Source organism: Pan paniscus, chromosome 19 (genome assembly GCF_029289425.2).
Source record: "Pan paniscus chromosome 19, NHGRI_mPanPan1-v2.0_pri, whole genome shotgun sequence".
Lineage (NCBI taxonomy): Eukaryota > Metazoa > Chordata > Mammalia > Primates > Hominidae > Pan > Pan paniscus.
This window is the reverse complement of record NC_073268.2, coordinates 77,547,811-77,569,108: the sequence shown is the minus strand read 5'-3', so window position 1 is coordinate 77,569,108 and position 21,298 is coordinate 77,547,811. Positions and strand designations below refer to the sequence as shown.

At 47.2% G+C, this 21,298-nt stretch overlaps 1 protein-coding gene across 8 annotated transcripts in view; it reads right to left on the bottom strand.

Moving 5' to 3' along the window:
- The window catches only part of BCAS3 (BCAS3 microtubule associated cell migration factor), a 717,859-nt gene that overhangs the window by 22,517 nt on the left and 674,044 nt on the right, over window positions 1-21,298 (bottom strand). For all 8 annotated transcript variants that reach the window (XM_063599306.1, XM_063599304.1, XM_063599309.1 and 5 more), the window contains one exon: window positions 1,834-2,001. In XM_063599306.1, coding sequence (XP_063455376.1) covers window positions 1,834-2,001 — 168 coding nt within the window. The remainder of the gene's footprint in view (window positions 1-1,833; window positions 2,002-21,298) is intronic.

The following is a 21,298-nucleotide window of genomic DNA, read 5'->3' as shown; positions in this document are numbered from 1 at the left end:
TCCTTTTGGTGACAGTTTGGGGAGGACAATGAAATCCCTCTGCTAAAAAAAAAAGGGGGAGTCTCCTATTTTCTGACCTGTGGGTCATGCAGTTTTAATTTCCTCTACCTTTTTTTCTTTCTCTTTTTTTATTCTTTTTAATTTCATGAACCTGCTTAAGGCCACAAAGCCTCTCCTGAATCCCTCAGCTGTCTGGCAGATGCATTGCTGCCAGGGCTGTGCAGGTTACTATGCCAGGCTGAAGTTCCACAGCTGTGACTCAATGCACCTTCAAATCCTCTTGCCGGATGACAGTGAGATGCTCCAAGGGGCTCCTGAGAAGGCGGTGGGAGAGAAGAGCCACCCAGGAGCTCCTCCAGGCCTCGGAAGAGGGAGGCTGCCGGGGATGGGTCCAGTGGCACCGGGCTCCGGTTTATGTGAGCCGAGGCTGGCTAGGGACCCCAGAGATGCAGGCAAAAGGCTGTGCCGTAAGCCACATTCCTCACTTACGCCCCCTTCCAGGGGAAGCGAAGTCAAGCCCTGGTAAATGCTTCTCATCTCTGGGTCCAGCTGGGAGAACAATGGCATGATGACATGCTACCCATGTAGCCAAGCTCCTCCTCTTCCTCCCTTGCACCCATCGTTTCCATCCTGTTCATCTGCCAGTTATTACAGGAGCACCATGGGCAGGCCACACAGCTAGTGCTGTGGAGATGACATGTCTTAGTGAAGGAACAGAGGGACTGGCATGGGGATGGGTGAGGGAAACGCCTGACTATAAACCTAAACATCTAAAGATCTGGAGGAGCCACGGGGAAGTGGGACTGTGTGACGATGTCAGACATTTCAAGCCCTGCCTCAGTGCTCTGACTCTGAATCTTGCTGGTCCTGATCAGCACCTGCCCCAGGGTTGTAAGTTTCTCCTTACTGGGGTTCTTTGCAGGGAGGCATGTGGAGCGGGAACGGAGCAGTGCACAGCAGAGTGACAGAGTCTTGAGAGGACTCAGGCAAGCAGGAGAGAAAAGGCCTCTAGCCAGAGTCAGCTGCACCCAACAGAAAGTTCCCTCTGAAAGCTGGGAAGAGGCCTGCTGGGGCAGCCTCTGTCAGCACAAAAGCAGGGCTAGGGCAGTCACTAACAGCACAGCTATCTAGAACAAAGAAGGGTTTTGGAAAGAAGAGGCAGGCTGTATTACAGCTGTACTGGAGATGGATGATTGGTGGCTTTCCTGAGTGCATGTTGTGTGTGTGTGTTTGCGTGTGTGCGCACACGAACGTGCACTTGCCTGGGCCAGGGCTCACTCATCATTTAAGGATGTCTTCTGATTGCTCTGGGATGCAGGAAGCCACCCAGACCCTAGTTGCTGGACTCGCTCAGAGGCAAGAATGCAAGGCCAAAGGCAGCATGAGGAAAAGCTGGTAGGGGCTGAAACCAGCCCAGTCTGCTTCATGCTTACTCCGCTCAGGTTGGCAGGCCCTACTGAGACTTGCCAATCTCTAAGTCTCCAGCGTGTCTGAAGAGGTACAACCTGAGGACTCAGTGCCTGAGCGCTGCTGGAAGACGTGGGGACACCCCCAAAGGAGGAAAGTGTCCTTCTGGGAGCCGCTTGCACAGTGGTGTTGATCATGGCAATCCTGCATGTGGTATTCCATGTGGGAGGGGCAGTTCCACTGGGAGCTCCCCTTTACACAGGGTTTCCCAACACCAGAGCTCCTCAGACGGACAGCCACCGGAGTGCTAACTAAAGAAACCAACAGCAAAAACAAACATATGCCCACAAACGATTCCAGAGAAGCTCTGCACCAACAGGTGCTGGTCCTGACCAAATCAGGCTAGAAGTCTGATGACACCTTTACCTGTTCCGGATCCCACGACGTCCCGGCTGGGTGACTCGGCCATGGCGTCGGCAAGTCGCTCCCGGAGGCCCTCCTCCGTGTGCTCCATGGAGGACATGTGCCGCAGCCCGAAGCCCTCAGGCCAGCTCCCGCACACCTCCAGCAGGGTCACGCTCCGGTCAAAGGTACCTGTGGCACACACGGGACATCTGACGTTGAGTCCACACCTTCAGGGAGCAGGCCATTCTTGTCTACCTCCCACCCGCTCCTCTCCATACCCAGGGTCCATTGTAGCCTTCCTGTAGGATGGAAGCACGCCGCGAACAGACTGGGTAGCGCAGGAGAAATAGCTCATGCCGCTGAGAGAGTGCAGACCTCTGGAGTGACTTCCGTGACACTGAGGCTGGTGGTTTTACAACTGTTTCTGAGGAGCTACAGGGTTCCCCTGGTCTTCAGGGACCACCTTCAGAAGTGGGACGGGGAAGGCAACCCCCTTCCCAGGTTCAACCCAAACGGATCCTTACTTTCCTCTTTTTGATACAATGGGATTCCATCTAAAATTTCATTTAGGGCGGGGAGTGGTGCCTTACACCTGCAATCCCAACACTTTGAGAGGCCAACGCGGGAAGATTGCTTGAGACCAGGACTTTGAGACCAGCCTGGGCAACAGAGCGAGACCCTGTCTCTACAAATAAATAAATAAATAAATTTTCATTTAAAGAAGGGGTTATATAGCCTAATGTTTTTAAAGCTTTCTTAACCATTATATTCTATAACCTATAACCAACTTCCTCATTTTATAGTTGGAGCTCAGAGAAGTTATGGCCCAAGATGGAAGAGCAAGTCTGTGGCAGACGAGGTCCAAGAACTCGCTCTCCTGATGCCTCAGTTGAGAACAAGTTCTACTTCACTACCTGGTCTCCCAGCTACACAAGGGCATATGAACAACCAGGGAATTACTTTGGGGGATACCAGCAAGGAGGTGGGTGATAGCATCTTTGGCAAGGGTCTGTCCTTAAGCCAAAGCTGCTCCCCAATTCCAAAACGTCTGTGGTGTTCTGCTGAACGCTAAGATTAGATCTTACATGCGAGATCACTTCAAAGTCCGAATTTGAATTATTCTACTTTATTATACAGCAAGTCTTCTGTGAAAGCTTATTTCATCCACTCTCTCTTGGAAGGAGATTATAGTCACGCTCTGTTGCTTTAAGCACATACCATTTCCCCAGCGATTAGGTAACTGAATCCACTGCATTTATTGGGCTTGGTTCCTGCCAGCATCGGGAAGATGGGGAAAAAATGCAAATGCCAACGTTTCCCAAAGTTAAAAGTACACGAAACACACACTCTTTATCAGGCCTTGCTTCTCCTCTTTGATCAGCCGTCAGAAACTATCTTCGCCAGGCAGTGAGGGCTGGGCAGTGTCAGCACACACTCCCTGCCAATGACAGGTGGTAATAGAGAGGGTGCGAGCCCCAGCCTCGGCAGGCGGCCCTGCCTCTGATAATGGCCACAGCATTGAGGTGATAACCGTTAGTAAACACTCCGACAGCCGGTGACTCCATACATCAGCAAAGAGGGCCAGATAATCCTGAACTCTCCTGGCCAGACAAAGGCCCTTGGCCAGCCTGCTGCGATTTATATGTGTGGCAGGGGTCACTACTGGCTCCTGAATTTTGTCAGCCAAGTTTGGCTTTGATTTATCTCGTACCTAATTGTAGGGAAGATTCCTGGCACTGGGAGAATGGGCAGCATCTATAAGGGCATCTCCCCAAGAAGAGGCCCACCTTAGGAGTGGGTTGCTTGGGATCAGCTTGTCAGGTAGGACTTGAGAATGGGGAGCTCCCTCTGCCACCTCTCTCCATCAAGTAGGGTCAGGCTGTAGATCTGGTAAGCTAGGCTCTGGAAAATGGGGGTGCACGGCTGGGTGTCAGATAGTTCTCCCAAGGCCTGAACTGTGCTAGAGCTGTGCACTGGCAGTGCCAAGCTCAGAGCCAACACTCAACCACCCTTGGCAACAACTCCCAGGTGCCTAGCTCCCCAGGGACACACAGGACTGCTGACATCCACTAAGCTTCTGATTCTGCTGCCGACTCACTGCGTGATGCACAGCCAGTCCTTCTAGCTCCTTTTCCATCTCTAAACTAGAATGAATAACCCTTTGCCCTGTCTCACAGGAGTGAAGAGATTAAGCAAAGTCCCCACTTCCAGCACTTCCCCCACTAGACCTTATTTGACAAGATCTAGTGCTACAGTGCTAAAGCATCACCATTTCTCTGAAGGGTCTGCATGCGACGCAAGGACTTAATGATAACAAGAAAACGTGGGCCCTCCTCCTCCCTGTTGGCTCAACTTTTTTTTTTTTTTTGAGACAGTCTCACTCTGTCGCCCAGGATGGAGTGCAGTGGTATGATCTTGGCTCACGGCAACCTCTGCCTCCTGGGTCCAGGCGATTCTCGTGTCTCAGCCTCCTGAGTAGCTGGGACTACAAGCATGTGCCATCATGCCTGGCTAATTTTTGTGTTTTTAGTAGAGACGGGGTTTCACCACGTAGGCCAGGCTGGTCTTGAACTTCTGATCTCAAACGATCCACCTGTCTTGGCCTCCCAAAGTGCTGGGATTCCAGGTGTGAGCCACCTCACCTGGCTGCTATACACTCAGCTTTCTTATGGACAGAGATGTTTCAGAGCCTGGAAAATTGGGAAGAGAATGACCATTTGTTTTCTCACTTCACAAGAGCAGGAGGTCTGTCTCTAGAAAGGAGCTCAGTTAATGTTTGCATTACTGTGTTCAGAGGTCAAGGCAGGTGGGCTGACAGCAGGACCAAGAGGAATATCAAAAGCCAAAGCAGGAAGAAAACAAACAAAAGAAATTGGGCCAGGCACAGTGGCTCACGCCTGTAATCCCAGCACTTTGGGAGGCCAAGGTGAGCAGATCACTTGAGGCCAAGAGTTTGAGACCAGCCTGGACAACATGGTGAAACGCCATCTTGACTAAAAATACAAAAGTTAGCTGGGCATGATGGCGGGCACCTGCAATCCCAGCTACTCGAGAGGCTGAGGCAGGAGAATCATTTGAACCTGGGAGGCAGAGGTTGCAGTGAGCCGAGATTGAGCCACTGCACTCCAGCCTGGGTGACAGAGTGAGACTCTCAGTCAATCACTCAATCAGTCAATCAATCAATCAATCAATGTTATAGCAAGAAAGGTTAGGGTAAGAGGTTGGGCCCAGTCCATAAGAGATGGTAAAGGCCAGAGGGATATGTAATATTTTAAGGGATAAAGTAACAGTACGCAGGAGAAAAGAATCATGAGCTAGTGTCATAGTGGCGGATGGAAATAGGCCTGGACTTCAAGAAAGACTAACACGTGAGCTGTATGATTCCAGGCATGCGTCTCTGATTCCTCATCCATAAAAATGGAAAAACAATACAACCACATAGGACTGTTGTGAGGACTGCAGTAGATAAATGTAAAACACTCACTGACATATAGTGAGTGTTCTGTATGTAATAGGTGTGTTCATGTATATGTTCTTAATGACAAATATGTATGCCTTTATAACACTTAAGGCATCATCATAAATTCTGACTATCATAATGATCCTGAGAGGTCGTAGAGGTACTATCCCCCATTTATGGTGGTGAAACTGGAAGCTCTGAGAAGTTAAGTGACATGTTCAAAGTCTCTGAGCAACAGATCTGGAACAAGGGTTTCTAATTCTTAGCTTGGAGCTCATTCTGTCAGCTCACACACTGTTTCCCTCAGCAACACCTGCAGTGGAGAACTGTTCTGTTTTGTTTTGTTTTGAGACGGGGTCTCACTCTTTTGCCCAGACCAAAGTGCAGTGGTGCAATCACGGCTCACTGCAGCCACAACCTCCTGGGTTGAAGAGATCCTTCCACCTCAGCCTCCTGAGTAGCTGGGACTACAGGTGTGCACCACCATGCCCAGCTAATTTTTTGTCAAGATGGGGTTTCATCATGTTGCCCAGGCTGGTCTCAAACTCCTGTGCTCAAGTGATCCACCCACCTTCGCCTCCCAAAGTGCTGGGATTACAGGCATGAGCCACTGCGCCTGGCCAAGAACCACAATATGTGTAAACCACTTCTATCTTTCCTACCATTTTGAGAACTCCTGTCACCTTCAACCAATGACATTTAAAAACCCTTCCCACTCCCAACCAGCCCGAGTTGCTTGGAGTTTGGTGGTGATGACGATGAGTCACCTTACTTATGGGATGGCACACAGGAGAAACAAAATTTGATAGTGGGTCTGATCTCTCTTCGCATGCGCACAGCTAGGAAGTTGAGGAGCGAAGATGAGAGATATCAGAAGTGTTCAGCAAAGAAGCACCTGATCATTTCTACCATCCTGAGACGTCATAGAGAGGATACAATCAGTGGTCCTGCTTATCCTGCTAGGAGTCCCATCAGAGGCTCTGCCATACCCGCTGTCTCTTTCCCTTCCACCCCTCGTAGCCTCTTTGCTGAGGACAGCAAAGGTGCTCCTGGAATCTCCCTGTCCCAGAGTGACAGCGAGGCTGCAGGTGTGTTTCAGCAGGCACTGGGGTGAAGAGGCCAAGCCCTTGGAGGGTGAGGTCATCTCTGGGCTCTTGGGAAACTGCACATCTTGTCCATGTTGACAGCACAGCTATCATTCATCTGACCAGCCCAGGGACACTCCATCAGATGAGCTGGCCCTTTGAGTCCCATTACAGGGGAAAGGGTCAGTTTCAAGCAGGGAGAAGACGCTCACTTAGCGCAGGCTGTTTGCAAAGGACAAAATACACACTCTTGGCAACAGACATCTTTTGTTGAAGCAGTGCTCTGCTATTTACAAAGCCCTCTCACATTTGTTATTTCAGTTAACTCACACATATATCAAATATTTGTTAGTGTCCACTATGATATGAGTCGAGCACTGTACAAGGTTCAGAGTGAGTTAAAAAAAAAAAAAAAAAAAAAGAGGAGCTTATGTGACTTCACCAAACTACGGGAAGCAGCAATGATCACCATTGTATAGGTTTCCATCTTACTGAGTTTCAGAGACATGAGGCATCTGGTTGTAAGTGCAACAGTCTTCGCAGGCTATCTCCTGGGGATTCTTGCCTTTCAGGGCTGCCTCCTGCCCTGAATACTATTTTCTAAGAATGAGTTCAAGTCTTACCTGCTCAACTACCGAAGGTATAAAGACTACTCTTGCTCAAACTCTAACGGCATAAAAGGTGCTCTATCTTTCCAGGTGAAGTTGATGAAAGCTAAGCACTTACTCAAAAAATGTGTGCTTGCATACATAAAATTATGCGGGCAATTCTGGGGCATCTATGGATGCCTCTGAAACCCACCTGTGGACCCCAGGTTAATTAGATCATTCCTGTGGCCTTATTTCCGTACTGCCTTACACTGTTCACATGAACTGCTTTTCTAACTAGTTTAGAAGCTCCCGAGGGCATGAATTCCTCCATAATGAAAATAGGCACCGAACTTTGTACATCATGCTTGCTCAAAACAGGTTCGTTTATTGACTAATTATGAAATTTGACAGTCAGTTTGCAGTCAACACCCTTTGGGTGGGGTACCAGAGCCTGAATATCTAGGGTCAGAGTAGGCAGAAAGTGGAGTTAAAATTAAAAGAGAGGAAGGAAGAAGAAGATAAGTGAGCAGAAAACAATGTCACAATTTTACTCTACTGCCTTCTGTGCACTTATTTTAGATTTGGAGATCCTGGAAATTGGAAAAAACAAAACAATCTGTCTAGGACGGCAGAGAGAGCTGGTCTCATCCAGGTGAGTGTCCCAAATCCTGCTTCCCAGCTTGGCATCCTGTGTTATACTCTTTCCCCAGAGGAGAAATGGGTCAGGTTCTTGGGTTTCACAAACCCATTAAAGGCATGCTGTGACAGCTGGCAAGCTGGTAGCTCCTGGGGAGGCTGGGGGAACACGTGCTTTGCCTTTGTATACCATTGTTAAAGAGGCAAGGAAGCCTAGTGACTGCAGGTGGAGGGGGACAGGTAGGATGCTCCTCTAAGCTGATAGTGTCTAATCACACTCTAGCTATTTAAGAGACTGTGGCACAGCCTCCGCTTTGCATTAATGAGGTTCTGCCCAGGTATGGATTTTGCTGAGAGCCTGTTGATCAGATTTCTAACCACCAGGGAGGCCAGATACCAAAAGCAAAACCTGCACTAAGCAGTGCTTTGCAAGATGTAAGCCCTCCTTGGTGAGAGGTTGTGATGATGACGTCTACAATAACTAAGAAATGATCCCAGGCATGATGAGGGGAACCAGTGTAGAGGGGAGCCTCCTTGGCAAGCTTACCAAACTGCTCACCAAACGGAGCTTAAGAGTGCTGCTGCGGGGAGCACCCCTTTCTCCACACTACAAGTTGGTTCCCATAAGCACAGGCTGAGGACATTAGCTCTTCTTGGTGCAATGGTCAATTTCATGTATCAACTTGACTGGGCTAAAGGATGCCCAGATAGCCAGCAAGGCTTATTTCTGGGTGTGTCTGGGGGGTGTTTCTGGAAGAGATTAGCATTCGAGTTGGTAGACTGAGGAAAGAAGATTGCCCTCACCATTGTGGGCAGGCATCATTCAACTGAGGGCCTAAATATATTAAAAAGGTGGAGGAAAGGCAAATTTGTTCTCTCTGTCGGAGTTAGGACACTAATTCCTGCCCTTGGACACTGGTACTCCTGGTTCTCAGGCCTTTGAACTTGGACCGGGACTTACACCATCAGCTCCCCTGGTTATATACCACCAGCCTTCTTGGTTCTTCACCTTATGACAGCAGACAGTGGGACTTCTTGACCTCCATTTCCAATTCCCAAAATAAATCTTCTTATATCTATGCATCTCTGAAGATATCTCTTTTATTAGTTGTTTCCTTAGAGAACCCTGGCTCATATAATTAGCCATCAGATGTGTCCACAGATACATTATATATACCACAGCTATATTATATATTATACCTGTGGACACATCTGATGGCCAATTATACGAGCCAGCGTTCTCCCACAGTGAGACAGATATAGATATAGATCAGATATTATATTATGTTATATATTATGTGTATCATATCGCATGGTCCTGAGCCAGGGAAAAGGAGTTCAACGGCAATTGGACTAAGAATTTCTTTGCAATCTAACAGTTATTTTGACAAGGAGACCATTTTCACAACTGCAAAATATGCAATTGCATAATGCACACTTTAAAGCTTAGAACATAGATTACATCTGAGTCATAACTGGAATTCTCCCATTAACTTTTCTGGTTACTCTGGGCAAGTTGCTACTCCGTCTGGGTCTTTTTTTTTTTTTTTAATTCTTTTTCTCTCTCAGCAGAATCATCCCTCTAGGTCTTAATTTCCCCATTTATGACACAGAAAATAAATAAATGATGCCCATTTAAGGGGTTCACATTGGCACTAATAGTTTCAATGTCGTTAACAATAGTATACTTCCAGAAAATGGTGTCTGATATTTGAGGTATCCTAGGGTAAAAGCTACCAATTTCATTTTCTACAAACCAGATAACAATCAGCAGTTATACCATAAGAGTCTTGTTTTTACCCAATTAAAGGCATATGTTAAGCAGAAGACCTGGGTTCAAATGCCAGCTCTTGTTACTTTCTCACTGCATGACGTTGGGAGAGTCATTTCCCCTCTTTGAACTTTGCTTTCCTTATCCACTGCGATGGGTAGAATGGTGTTCCACCCCACCACACCTCCCAAAAGTTATGTCCAGCAGGAGCCTCAGAATGTGGCCTTATTTGGAAATGGGTCCTTGCAGATGTAATTAAGGATCTCAAGTTGAGATCATCCTGGATTTAGGGTGGGTCCTAAATCCAATGACTGGTGTCCTTAAAAGAGAAAAGAGGGGATCAGAGACACAGAAGGAAGAAGCCCATGTGAAGACAAAGACAGATGTGAGTTATCCTGCCTAAGCCAAGTAATGCCAGGAGTGGTGAGAAGCCAGAAGAAACAAGGAAGGACAGCATGGCCCTGCTCACACCCCGATTTCAGAATGCTGGCCTCCAGAAATACAAGAGAATACATCTGTTGTTTTAAGTCACCAGGTTTATGGTAATTCCTTAAAGCAGCCTAGGAAAATAATAAACCTATAAAACAGGGAAACAAATATTTGGGTTCCAGAGCTGTTGTGAGCATCAGATCAGATAGTATTATGAAAAACTGTATTAAACAAAAGTTGGTCGGGCATAGTGGCTCACACCTGTAATTCCAACACTTTGGGAGGCCAAGGCAGGTGGATCACCTGAGGTCAGTAGTTTGAGACCAGCCTGACCAGTATGGTGAAACCCCATTTCTACTAAAAAATATAAAAATTATCCGGGTGTGGTGGCGTGCATCTGTAGTCCCAGCTACTTGGGAGGCTGACAGGAGATTTCTTGAACCCAGGAGGTGGAGGTTGCAGTGAGCCGAGGCTGCGCCACTGCACTCCAGTCTGGGCGACAGAGTGAGACTCTGTCTCAAAAAAAAAAAAAAAAAAAAAAAAAAAAAAAAAAAAAAAAAAAAGAAAAGTCATGGGAGGCCACTGTTTTGAACTGAGCTCCTGCACTAGGCCCCACACACCAGACCAAAATGAAATGGAATCACCCATGCTAAATGCCACATAATCAAACTGAAACTTTAAGGAAGCAGATAGATTCCCAAAACAGACCAGCTATTCCTGAAAATGGGAGATTTCAGTCTAACTGAGTCAGGGTAGCCTTTAATCCTTTACAAAAAAAGAACCTGGCCAGGCGCAGTGGCTCACGCCTTTAATCCCAGCACTTCGGGAGGCCAAGGTGGGCGGATCACCTGAAGTCAGGAGTTTGAGACCAGCCTGGCCAACATGGCAAAACCACGTCGCTATTAAAAATACAAAAATTAGCCGGGCATGGTGGTGCATGCCTGTAATTCCAGCTACTCAGGAGGCTGAAGCAGGAAAATCACTTGAATTTGGTGGGCAGAGGTTGCAGTGAGATCCGCGGCACCGCACTCCAGCCTGGGCAACAAAGAGAGAGTCCGTCTCAAAAAAAAAAAAAAAAAAAAACCTTGAAGTAACCTGATGTTAACCAATGAGCTTTTTTTTTTTCTATTGTTTCCTTGATCTCACCTTATAAAACCTGCTGCTCTACCACTGCCCAGTGGGAGCTCTCATTCTATTTTGTAGAATGGAGGCTGCCCAGATTCATGAATCACAAATAAAAGCCAATTAGATCTATAATGAAGTTTGTTATAATTTTGTCTTTTGACAAGTGCTTTGTAAGCTACACAGGCCCATTCAAAATTAGAGGATTACCCCAGGGCTCTGTAAGCAGCTCTTCTTTGGGGCAGTGGGATTCTATGAAAGGCTAAGAGAGTGACTGAGGGAACACTGGGCCAGAGGCAAGCAGCCAGAGGAGCAATACTGGAGCCTGGGCAATGCCACCGGTAAGGCTGACTGGTTATGCGTCAATTACACAGCAAGGGCCTTTGGTGGGGACTGAAAGCATATGGTGAGTATGTGCACCCCACTTTCTCTGAGGATGCCTGCAGGGGGCACAGGAGAGTAGGAGAAGCAACCTCTTAGCTCTGATCTCCCCACATCTGAGGGTGGGGATAGAACTTTTTAGCTCCCTAAATTCCTCGATAAACAAGCAGAATTATACTCAACACGCGTAAGAACGGAATGAGATTGACTGTTTCGGGCAGGAATATTACTAGTATAAGCTATCTGAAGGGCAATTTGGCAATATGTATTAAGAATCAAGGCCAGACGCGGTGGCTCACACCTGTAATCCCAGCACTTTGGGAGGCTGAGGCAGGCGGATCACCTGAGGCCGGAAGTTCAAAACCAGCCTGGCCAACATGGGGAAACTCTACTAAAAATACAAAAATTAGCTGGGCATGGTGGTGCATGCCTGTAATCCCAGCTACTCAGGAGGCTGAGGCAGGAGAATCACTTGAACCCAGGAGGTGGAAGTTGCAGTCTGCCAAGATCGTGGCACTGCACTCCAGCCTGGGTGATGGAGGGAGACACTGTCTCAAAAAAAAAAAAAAAAAAAAATTAAAAACCTGCCCAACTACTGACCTAGGCAGGGATGCCACTTCCAGAAATCTAGCCAAAATAAATAACCTAGGAAGCAACAACCGTCATGCATAAATACGCTCATTGCCATTTTAACACAGCCCTACAATATGGTATTTGTTAAGAAAATTATACTTCATTCTTGCAGTAGAATGTTAGGTAGTCATAAACATGATGTTTATAATTAGAAATTCTTTAAGATACAATGTTAAATTTAAAAAGACAAAAGTATACAGTTATTATTATTGAACAATGTAAAAGAAACATGGAAAAACATTCTAAATGATTCACGACAAAATGTTAACGACGCTGTCTCTGGGTAGTCAGGCTATAGGGGACTCTTCTGTTACTTTATACTTTTCTATATGTTTCCTACAATTTTTTTTTTTTTGAGATGGAGTCTCACTCTGTTGCCCAGGCTGGAGGGCAGTGGCATGCTCTCAGCTCACTGTAACCTCTGCCCCCCGGGCTCAAGTGATTCTTGTGCCTTAGCATCCCAAGGAGCTGGGATTACAGGCATGTGCCACCATGCCCAGCTAATTTTTGTATTTTTAGTAGAATGAGGTTTCAACATGTTGGCCAGGCGGGTCTGGAACTCTTGACCTCAAGTGATCCACCCGTCTCGGCCTCCCAAAGTTCTGGGATTACAGGCTTGAGCCACTGTGCCCAGCTGTTTCCTAATTTTTTTTGTATTTTATATTTTTTATCATTATTTATTATTTTTAAAAAATTTTTGGCCGGGCATGGTGGCTCATGCCTGTAATCCCAGTACTTTGGGAGGCTGAGGTGGGTAGATAATGAGGTCAGGAGTTCAAGACCAGCCTGGCTAAGATGGTGAAACCCCGTCTCTACTCAAAATACAAACATTAGCCGGGTGTGGTGACAGGCGCCTATAACCCCAGCTACTCAGGAGGCTGAGGCAGAGAACTGCTTGAACCCAGGAGGCAGAGGCTGCAGTGAGCCGAGATCGCACCACTGCACTCCAGCCTGGGCGACAAAGCGAGACTCTGTCTCAAAAAAAAAAAAAAAAAAAAAAAATTTTTTTTTTTTTTAGAGAGAGGATCTCACTCTGTCACCCAGGCTGGAGTGCAGTGGTGCAATCATAGCTTACTGCAGCCTTGAACTCCTGGGCTGAAGCAATCCTCCCTCCTCTCCCAAGTAGCTGAAACCATAGGCACCTGTTATTTTATTTATTTATTTATTCATTTATTTATTGTAGATATGGAGTCTTGTTCGTTGCCCAGGCTGGATCTCAAACTGTTGGCTTCAAGTGATGCTCCTGCCTTGGCCTCCTGAAGTGCTGGGATTACAGGCATGAGCCACTGCACTTGGCCTACAGTTTCTGTAATCAGTTTTTTAAGAAAAAAAAAAAAAAAGAAAGAAAAAGTCGAGAGACAAAAAAATGCCTCCTGGGAGAAGCACTCATGCTGGGACCAGGTGGGCCCATAAGAAGCACGGGAGGCGCCTGACCTTGCTGCGATGCCTCCTCTGTCAAGTCCTGTGCTCGGTCCTGACTCAGCCGGGGGCAGGTGAGCCTGCAGCTCCATGGCCCATGTCTGACTCTTCTCCCAGTGGCCATGGCTGGCTGCATGCAATGTTGACTCATCCCTGTGTACACATGGCATATTTATTTTTAATTCATATTAGGAATGTGCACCAACTTGTGTGTGAAAAATGGCGGAAACGATTCCACCTCTGTACAAATTTCATACATCAGATCAGAAAGGGCTAGAAGAACAACTCTGGGAGGAGTTGATTTTAAAATCAAGTCCCTTTACCTGTCCTCTTTGTCTCCCCTGCCTACAACTAACCTCTGGATAAACAGGCCCGGCTTCCTAGGACACACCTTTTCATGACTGTCAAGAAATGGCTGAGGCCCTCACACATCATGAGGTCATTGAGCAGGGCGGTGAGCCCAAGAGATCAGTCATCAGTGTAGGTCCCAGTAAGGAGAATCTTGACTGGCTCCACATTCAGAACAAACATGGAGGTGCTTCAGGGAACAAGAGAGCTTTCCAAGTCAGGCTGAAGCTGGCATTCCCAGACTGGACGCCAGAGACCCTTTACTCTTCTGTTTTAAACTTGGCACACTCATGATTTCTCCCCTTCCAAGGAGGAAGAGAAGAATCATTTTGTAGCTGGGCTGCAATGACAATGTTTCCTGGCCAGGTGCGGTGGCTCACGCCTGTAATCCCAGCACTTTGGGAGGCCGAGGCGTGTGGATCACCTGAGGTCAGGAGTTTGAGACCAGCCTGGCCAACACGGTGAAACCCCATCTCTACAAAAATACAAAAATCAGCTGGGCATGATGGCAGGCGCCTGTAATCCCAGCTACTCGGGAGGCTGAGGCAGGAGAATCGCTTGAACCTGGGAGGCGGAGGTTGCAGTGGGCCGAGATTGCGCCATTGTACTCCAGCCTGGGCCACAGAGTAAGACTCAGTCTCAAAAAAAAGAAAAGAAAAAGAAAATGTTTCCTGTAGGCTGCGCTGGCCTGCTTCTTCAGGTGGATAGAAAACATACACACAGAGCTGTGATAGGATTCCTATGGCAGGGCTCAGAATACACTGCAAGACAAACTATCCTCGGAAACCTAGCAGTTCCTTCAATGGAAAAACAAGGAACTGAATCTCTCAAGACAGCAAGCATACAAACTGGGTTTTCTAGGACAGTCCTCATTCCAAATAATTAGTCTGTGGTCAGGTATCAGGAAAGGTAAGATAACTAACATTTGTCGGGTGTCCATTTTGCATCAGGCATAGCTACTTTATACACACTATTGCATGGAAATCATCCCAATAACTTTATGAGGTGGATGTTATTGTTCCAATTTTTACAGTTCAAGGAACTGTGGCAGAGAGAAGTAAAATTGTTGCTTAAGATGACAAGGTCAAGGGTACAGTCAGGATTAGGATCCTAGGTTCATTTGGCTCCAAAGCCTGTCATTTCTCCACTAAAACTACCATGCTGAATTTTTATTTTGAAAATATGGCTGGAGTGCCAGCGAGGGGGTTTTCAGCTCAGTCTTTCCATTCCAGAATTTTTAAGTGTTCTTGCAGTTGGGTGGTAGGGGGTGGAGGGAGCAACCCAGCTAAATCCTGTGATTTCTGTGCTCCACAAATAAGTCAAACACGAGGCTCTCAACTGAGAACTTTGAAGTCTGAAACCTGGGGCCAAGAAGTCTTCTGTTTTTATTAGTCAAAGAAGATGTTTCAAAAACCAGATTTATCATGACTGGATTTCAGATGTGAAACCCAATATACACACAGACACGAGTGGCTTGTCCTCTTGGATTATTTCTGACCTTTTACTCTCCTCTGAGGATCTGCGTTTCCTCAGAGTGCGAACTCTCTGCCTCCCCAGCTGGCGGAGGTGTCTGGAGGCCCAGCTTTGCAGGCCTGGGCCCCCTGCTGGCCTTGGGAATTTCAAAGAGCACGGAGGGATGGGTGGGCACACTGGCTCCGATCTGGAGCCAGGGGCTATTTGTTCCTCTAAGGCCCTGGGACAGTAGCTGCGGGGAAAGGAAAGGAGGAGTTCACCTGCCCTGAAGGGGAGGGTCCCGGATGTGCCTGCTGGTACTGGAGTTGACCAGTTTGATGCCTGACCCATTTTTAGCTTTGTTATTTTGGTAGTCTCCTAACTATGTGGGCTTTAAAAATGGTGTTCCCAGCTTGGGCAATAAACATGTGTATTTGGAGTGTGTGGTCAACCTTCCACCTCTCTCAACCACCTAAACCCAAGAGCTCTCACTCCAAAGGACAAACCTGTACCAGATTTTCAGGTGCAGGGGCCTTGGGATGAAGATCTGGGCCTGGCCTCCCATTCCGACTGGGGGCGAGGTACATTACAGAATCCCGACTTCCCAGGTCCTTACACTGAAGCTGTTCAACAAAGACTTGGCCTGAGAAGAGCAGGCTAAGCAGCAGCACTGTTTTGGACAACGGAGGGGTCACTCGCTAGAGTGGCTGGGGATGGTTTCCATCAGGCCTTGAGGCTTCAGCTGGGCAGAGGACCTTGCACCTTGCACAAAGGGGTGATGGGCTGAGCGTGAGTGTGAAGGCCTGGATGTTCCCCACTCAAGGGCGGTGGAAGAGTCCACTGGAACAGGAAGTCTCTCATGAAAATCTCACATATTTTCACAGAATAAGTACATATTTTTCTCATAATTCTTTCTTTCCTTTTGGTTGTGGGATCACAGCAATTTTTACCACAGGCAGGACAGATGCTGTCAACTCCATTTCATAGATGAGGAAGCCAAGGCTCAGGGTGGTTCAATGACTTGCCTCAGTCACCTTAGTTTCTCACCGTCCAGGGTGGTTGTGCGACCTTCTGTGAAGGTCTCAGTGAACAAACTGGCATGCTGCAGAAGCATCATGGCTGCCAGAGGTGGGTGCGGAAGTAGAACCAGCGGGGTGGCCTGGTGAGTGACCTTGCTACAGTCTGGCCAGCGCTTGCTCAGGGCCCTCGTCTCACAGGGACTTCTCTGACTTTCAGCCTCGTGTCCTGGTCTTGCAGCCTAAGGGGGTGGAGGTAGAGCTCAGCCTGGTGTTACTAGAATTTATCACACAAAGTGTGTTTGGAGCCTGTTCCACACCTGAAACAGAGGGCTGCCTGGGAACTGTCATTTCCTGCCTTGACATGTCAGAGTATTTGTTCAGCCCTCGCCAGCCTTGGCTGGTCCGCCTGACTCAGCAGCCCAGGCGTGGAAACCAGGGAGAAAGGAGGGAAAAGTTGAGAAGCTGCAGGATCACACAGGGTGAGCAACGAGGCGTAGATGTCTTAACAATGATAATAATCCCTCACGCCGCACACTGCTCTACCCTTTACAAGGTGCTTTCACAGCCATTTGCTCCATTAATCCTCACAACACCCCTAGAGAGGAAGACAAGGCAACGATTACTATTCCCCGTTTCACAGTTGAGGAAATCAGGGCAGGGAAGTGAAGTGCGGGGCAGAACTTAGACTGGAGAACCCAATTTTGCACTCAATACCTTCGCTGTTCAAAGTGTGCTCCACCCACCAGCAGCAGCAGCATCACCTGGAAGCCTGTGAGAAAGGCAGCTGCTCAGACCCCTCCCCAGACCGCCGGCGTCACCAGCTGCATTTTAATAAGACCCCCAGGGGATCTGTGTGCACGGAAGCTGCAGAATCACTGCCCACACCCTACTCCCCTCCCCCTGGCCTGTCCCCAAAGGCATTTTTTGGCTGTTGGTCCCCTTAGAGTATATCTGGTTCTATCTCCTCTTTTAAACACAAGGAAATGGAGGCCCAGGGAGGGGAGGGGACAGGACATGGCCTGTGACAGAAGCAGGAGCAGACAGAACCTTGGTCTTGCACATCGGTCTTGGGCCTGTTACATCCGGCTTGTTTATCCAGCAGACATTCAACTGATGTCTCCCTTTCCTCTCCTCCCTCTCCCCACCCCATGAGGTCAATCCTCAAATTGCCTTCAGCTGCCAGTCCCTTGGCCTCTCCCTGCAGTCCCAGCCTTGTGTTAGGCATTAACATGAGTTCCAGCGACGGGGGTTAACACTCCATTAAAGCAAACAAGAGAAATTCATACCTCCCGCTAGCAGCCTAGGAGCCGAGCAGGAGTGTGGCGGCACCAGGCCTTCTCTGCACAGCTGCAGAGGGCAAGCAAGGCTTGGGTCCATCTCTGCCCTTTTCTCTTACAGGCCTTACTGCCTAGAGGAGAGGGGTGGGGAGTCCAGGCTTGCCTGCAGAGAAGGCTCCACTTAGGCCTTGTCAAAAGCCCACTCCTTAGTAAGTGTGAAAAAATGCCCAAATCACTGTGTTAATCTGGTTATGATTTCCCCTCAACTCACAGACTCATTGTGTGCCAAGTGTGGCGCCTACGGGTAAAGAGATTCCGAGGCTGTGGCTCGAGTGTGGGGTCAGCATCACCCCTCCTTCCCTCCACTTCTACTCCACCGAGGCCAACCAGGATGTTATTCATTTCCCTAGCTGAGAAGTAAGTTCAAAAAGGCCAGTAGAGCCTCCTCTCACCCCTTCCTTGTGGAAGAAATGCCAATTCCTCCCTTGAGGAGGAAGCAACATATTTTGTTTCTGCTACACTCAGGCAAGGAGCAGATTTATAGTCAGCCCAGGGTGTGTTTGTGTGTGCAAAGAAACCTATCTTTTTATCTTTGGGCCTAAGGTACATACTGGATTAGAAGATTGGATTCATCCATGAGTAGGGAAAAAAGAAAAAAGCCAAAGCACCAAGGGGCTCCCAGGAGGGGCCCAGAGACTTCTTGTTACTACGTCAGCTGGACATGGACCTGTCATCTAACTCTGAATTAGGGCTAACAGCTGAACGAAGGAATTAATTTCTCACTGTTTCATTTTAGTTTTAGAAATGCCTTTAGGGTTGAAAAACTACTAGAATAGTTTTCTTGTATCCCTCAGATTGGGGAAAAAAAATAGGTAAAGAAGTAAAAGCAGTGTTTGTTGTAGAAATATCTAACAAACAGCTCAACGAGCTGGCAAAAAGTCAGTAGTCCTTTCCAGGTCTCCCTCTAAAGGGAAGAGGCCTAGAGATGAGCTGTATGTCCTCTGATGTAGGAGATGGCTCTCCAGTTCTGAATATCTGAAATGGGTGGTGGAGGATGAACCAGCCCATCTCCTTCCACCCCTGCCCTTGGAGCTACCCTCAAGCAGCAGTTGCTTGTGCCTTTTCACCTAGCTGCAGTCTCTTCTCTTCATTTAGCACCTCCTTACATCCTCCTGGTTAAGCCATTCTGAGATGGGGAAGGGGGAGAGATGAGGTGGTTATAAGGCCATTGAGCTCTGTCGGCAAAAAGAGCACTCAATCGAGAGTGGGAAACTTGTGCTCGATCTAGCTCTAGTATGTCCTAACCACGTGACCTTGTGCAAAGCACTTAACCTCCCGGAACTTCAGCTTTCTCCACTGTATAAGAGGAATAATACTGCTAGTTATTATTGCTAATTGTAAGTTTCAAAATCGTGCTAAGATTCAAATGATAGGCTATATGACAGATCATTCAAGAATCGAACGTGGAATCTGAATGTCAAGTACTGATTTTACTCCCAGAAGCCAGCTGGCCTTCGGTTGGTGCTTTCACCACTTTACACCAGGTACTTTGAGATGTAAGGATAATTCCCATGCTGTTTGGCTTCTTGAGGAAGGGAAAAAATAGTTCAGGATGCAGCTAAACTGGAAATGGGAAGTCACCAGCAATGCCTTTACAATAGCTTTAATATTGCACGAGATACTCAATTCCTGTCCTCCAGGATCAAACTGAGCTCACCCTGAAGTTATTTTGATGTCTCAAAGATATCTAAGGACAAAGAAAGTGCCCAGCACAGATCTTGCCACATAACAGGTGCCCAATAATTGTTTACTGAATGAATGTAGGAAAGAACAAGCCTTCGCTATATTTAGATCTGAAGTACGTATGATGGGTCTGAAAGGGACCACCAGACAGCACCATCCTTCAATCTCTCATTCTAAAATAACTCCAAGCTGTGGCAAATGGCAGGATCTCCTTCTTTTTTAAGATTGAAGGCTGGGCATGGTGGCTCACACCTGCAATCCTAGCACTTTGGGAGGCTGAGGCAGGGGAAGCATCTGAGCTTGGGAGTTCAAGACCAGCCTTAGCAACACAGGGAGGCCTCATCTCTACTAAAAATAGAAAAAAGTAGCCAGGTGTGGTGGCACATGCTTGTAGTCCCAGCTACTCAGGAGGCTGAGATGGGAGGATCACTTGAGCCTGGGAGGTTGAGGCTGCAGTGAGCCATGATTGTACCACTGCACTGCCACCATGGTAACAGAGCAAGACTCTGTCTCAAAAAAAAAAAAAGACTGAATAATATTCCATTGTATACATACACCACAGTTTCTTTATCCATTCATCCACTGACAGATTGTTTCCATATCTTGGCTTTGTGAATAATGCTGCAGGAACATGGACACACAGGTATCTTTATGAAGTGATGATTTAAGTCCCTTTGGGCATACCTTAAATATATACAATAAAATTTATTTATTTATTTATTTATTTATTTATTTATTTATTTATTGAGACAGAGTCTCGCTCTGTCGCCCAGGCTGGAATACAGTGGCACGATCTTGGCTCACTGCAATCTCCGCCTCCTGGGTTCAAGTGATTCTCCTGCCTTAGCCTCCTGAGTAGCTGGGATTACAGGTGTGTGCCACCATACCCAGTTAATTCTTGTATTTTTAGTAGAGACGGGGTTTCACCATGTTGGCCAGGCTGGTCTCAAACTCCTGACCTCAGAGTGGAGGGGATTACAGCACTCTGTAATGCCATGAGCCATGGCACCCAGCCAAAATTTATATATTTTTTAATGAAATAAAAGAACCCAAAAAAGGAGAGGTCCCTAAGTTCCTTAGAGGCACATTCCTGAGTTTTCTACTCAGTACGTCCCTTCTCTCTGCAATATTTAAATGAGTATAATTTATGTTTCTATTTTTCCTAGAAAGACAATGTTCCAAAGCCAATTGTTCAGGAGAGATTATTGATCTTAACTATTCAGAAATGAATGACAATGTTTGAATTTCACAAATTTGCAATTTCACACAAAGGGCACTGGCCTTCTGAACTGCTTCTATGCTAATACCTTTGGTACAGACGAAGGCCTTATGTACAAAATCACTCCTGAGAGCAGATGTATTAAACATGCTTCAAGAATTCCACTGCTGGGGACATGAAGCAGTGTTAGGTCTTAAATATATAAAAAAGTAGAGTTAGCTCTTTCCATGGCAATTGCCCAAAAACGTCTTCTTTGTCTACATATGGTACCTCTTCCACACTTCTTTAATAGTCAGCTTTGAAACATATGCTAGCTTTAAAAAACATGTTGGATTACAGTCACGTCCATTATTCCACAAAATGGAGTAGGCAATCAGACTGTCTACACCAGGGGGCAGTGAGGGGCTCTGGTCTAAAAGCTTTCGGAGAAGCAGAGCTGGACCAATAATCTAAGTGCAGAATTTCCACTGGACCAATAATCTAAGTGCAGAATTTCCTACTCAGTTGTTCAGAAACTCTGTTCGGTCAGTGGGTTAGCATTTCCATCCCCACACATCTGAGGGATTCATGACATGGTTCCATCAGTAACAGTGGCTCATGATCATGGGGATTCTCAAGAACTTTAGGTTGGAGGGTATTAGTGTGTAGGGTGGGAGAGTGGGGGTGTGACTTGTGCAGTTGGAAAGAACTTATGGTCTGGAGTCATTCCCAGACTTCCCTCATGAGAAGAAGCACCTGGAATGCTTACTGAGCAAATGAATTCTCAGGCCCTTCTGGATATTCCAGCACAGTGATTCTAGGGTAGGACTGGATTCTTATCCAGGGATTTTGGGAACCACTGCTCCAAAGCACAGGTCCTCAAATCCAGCCTTAAGAATCTCTGCCCAAGAGGGCCGGGCACG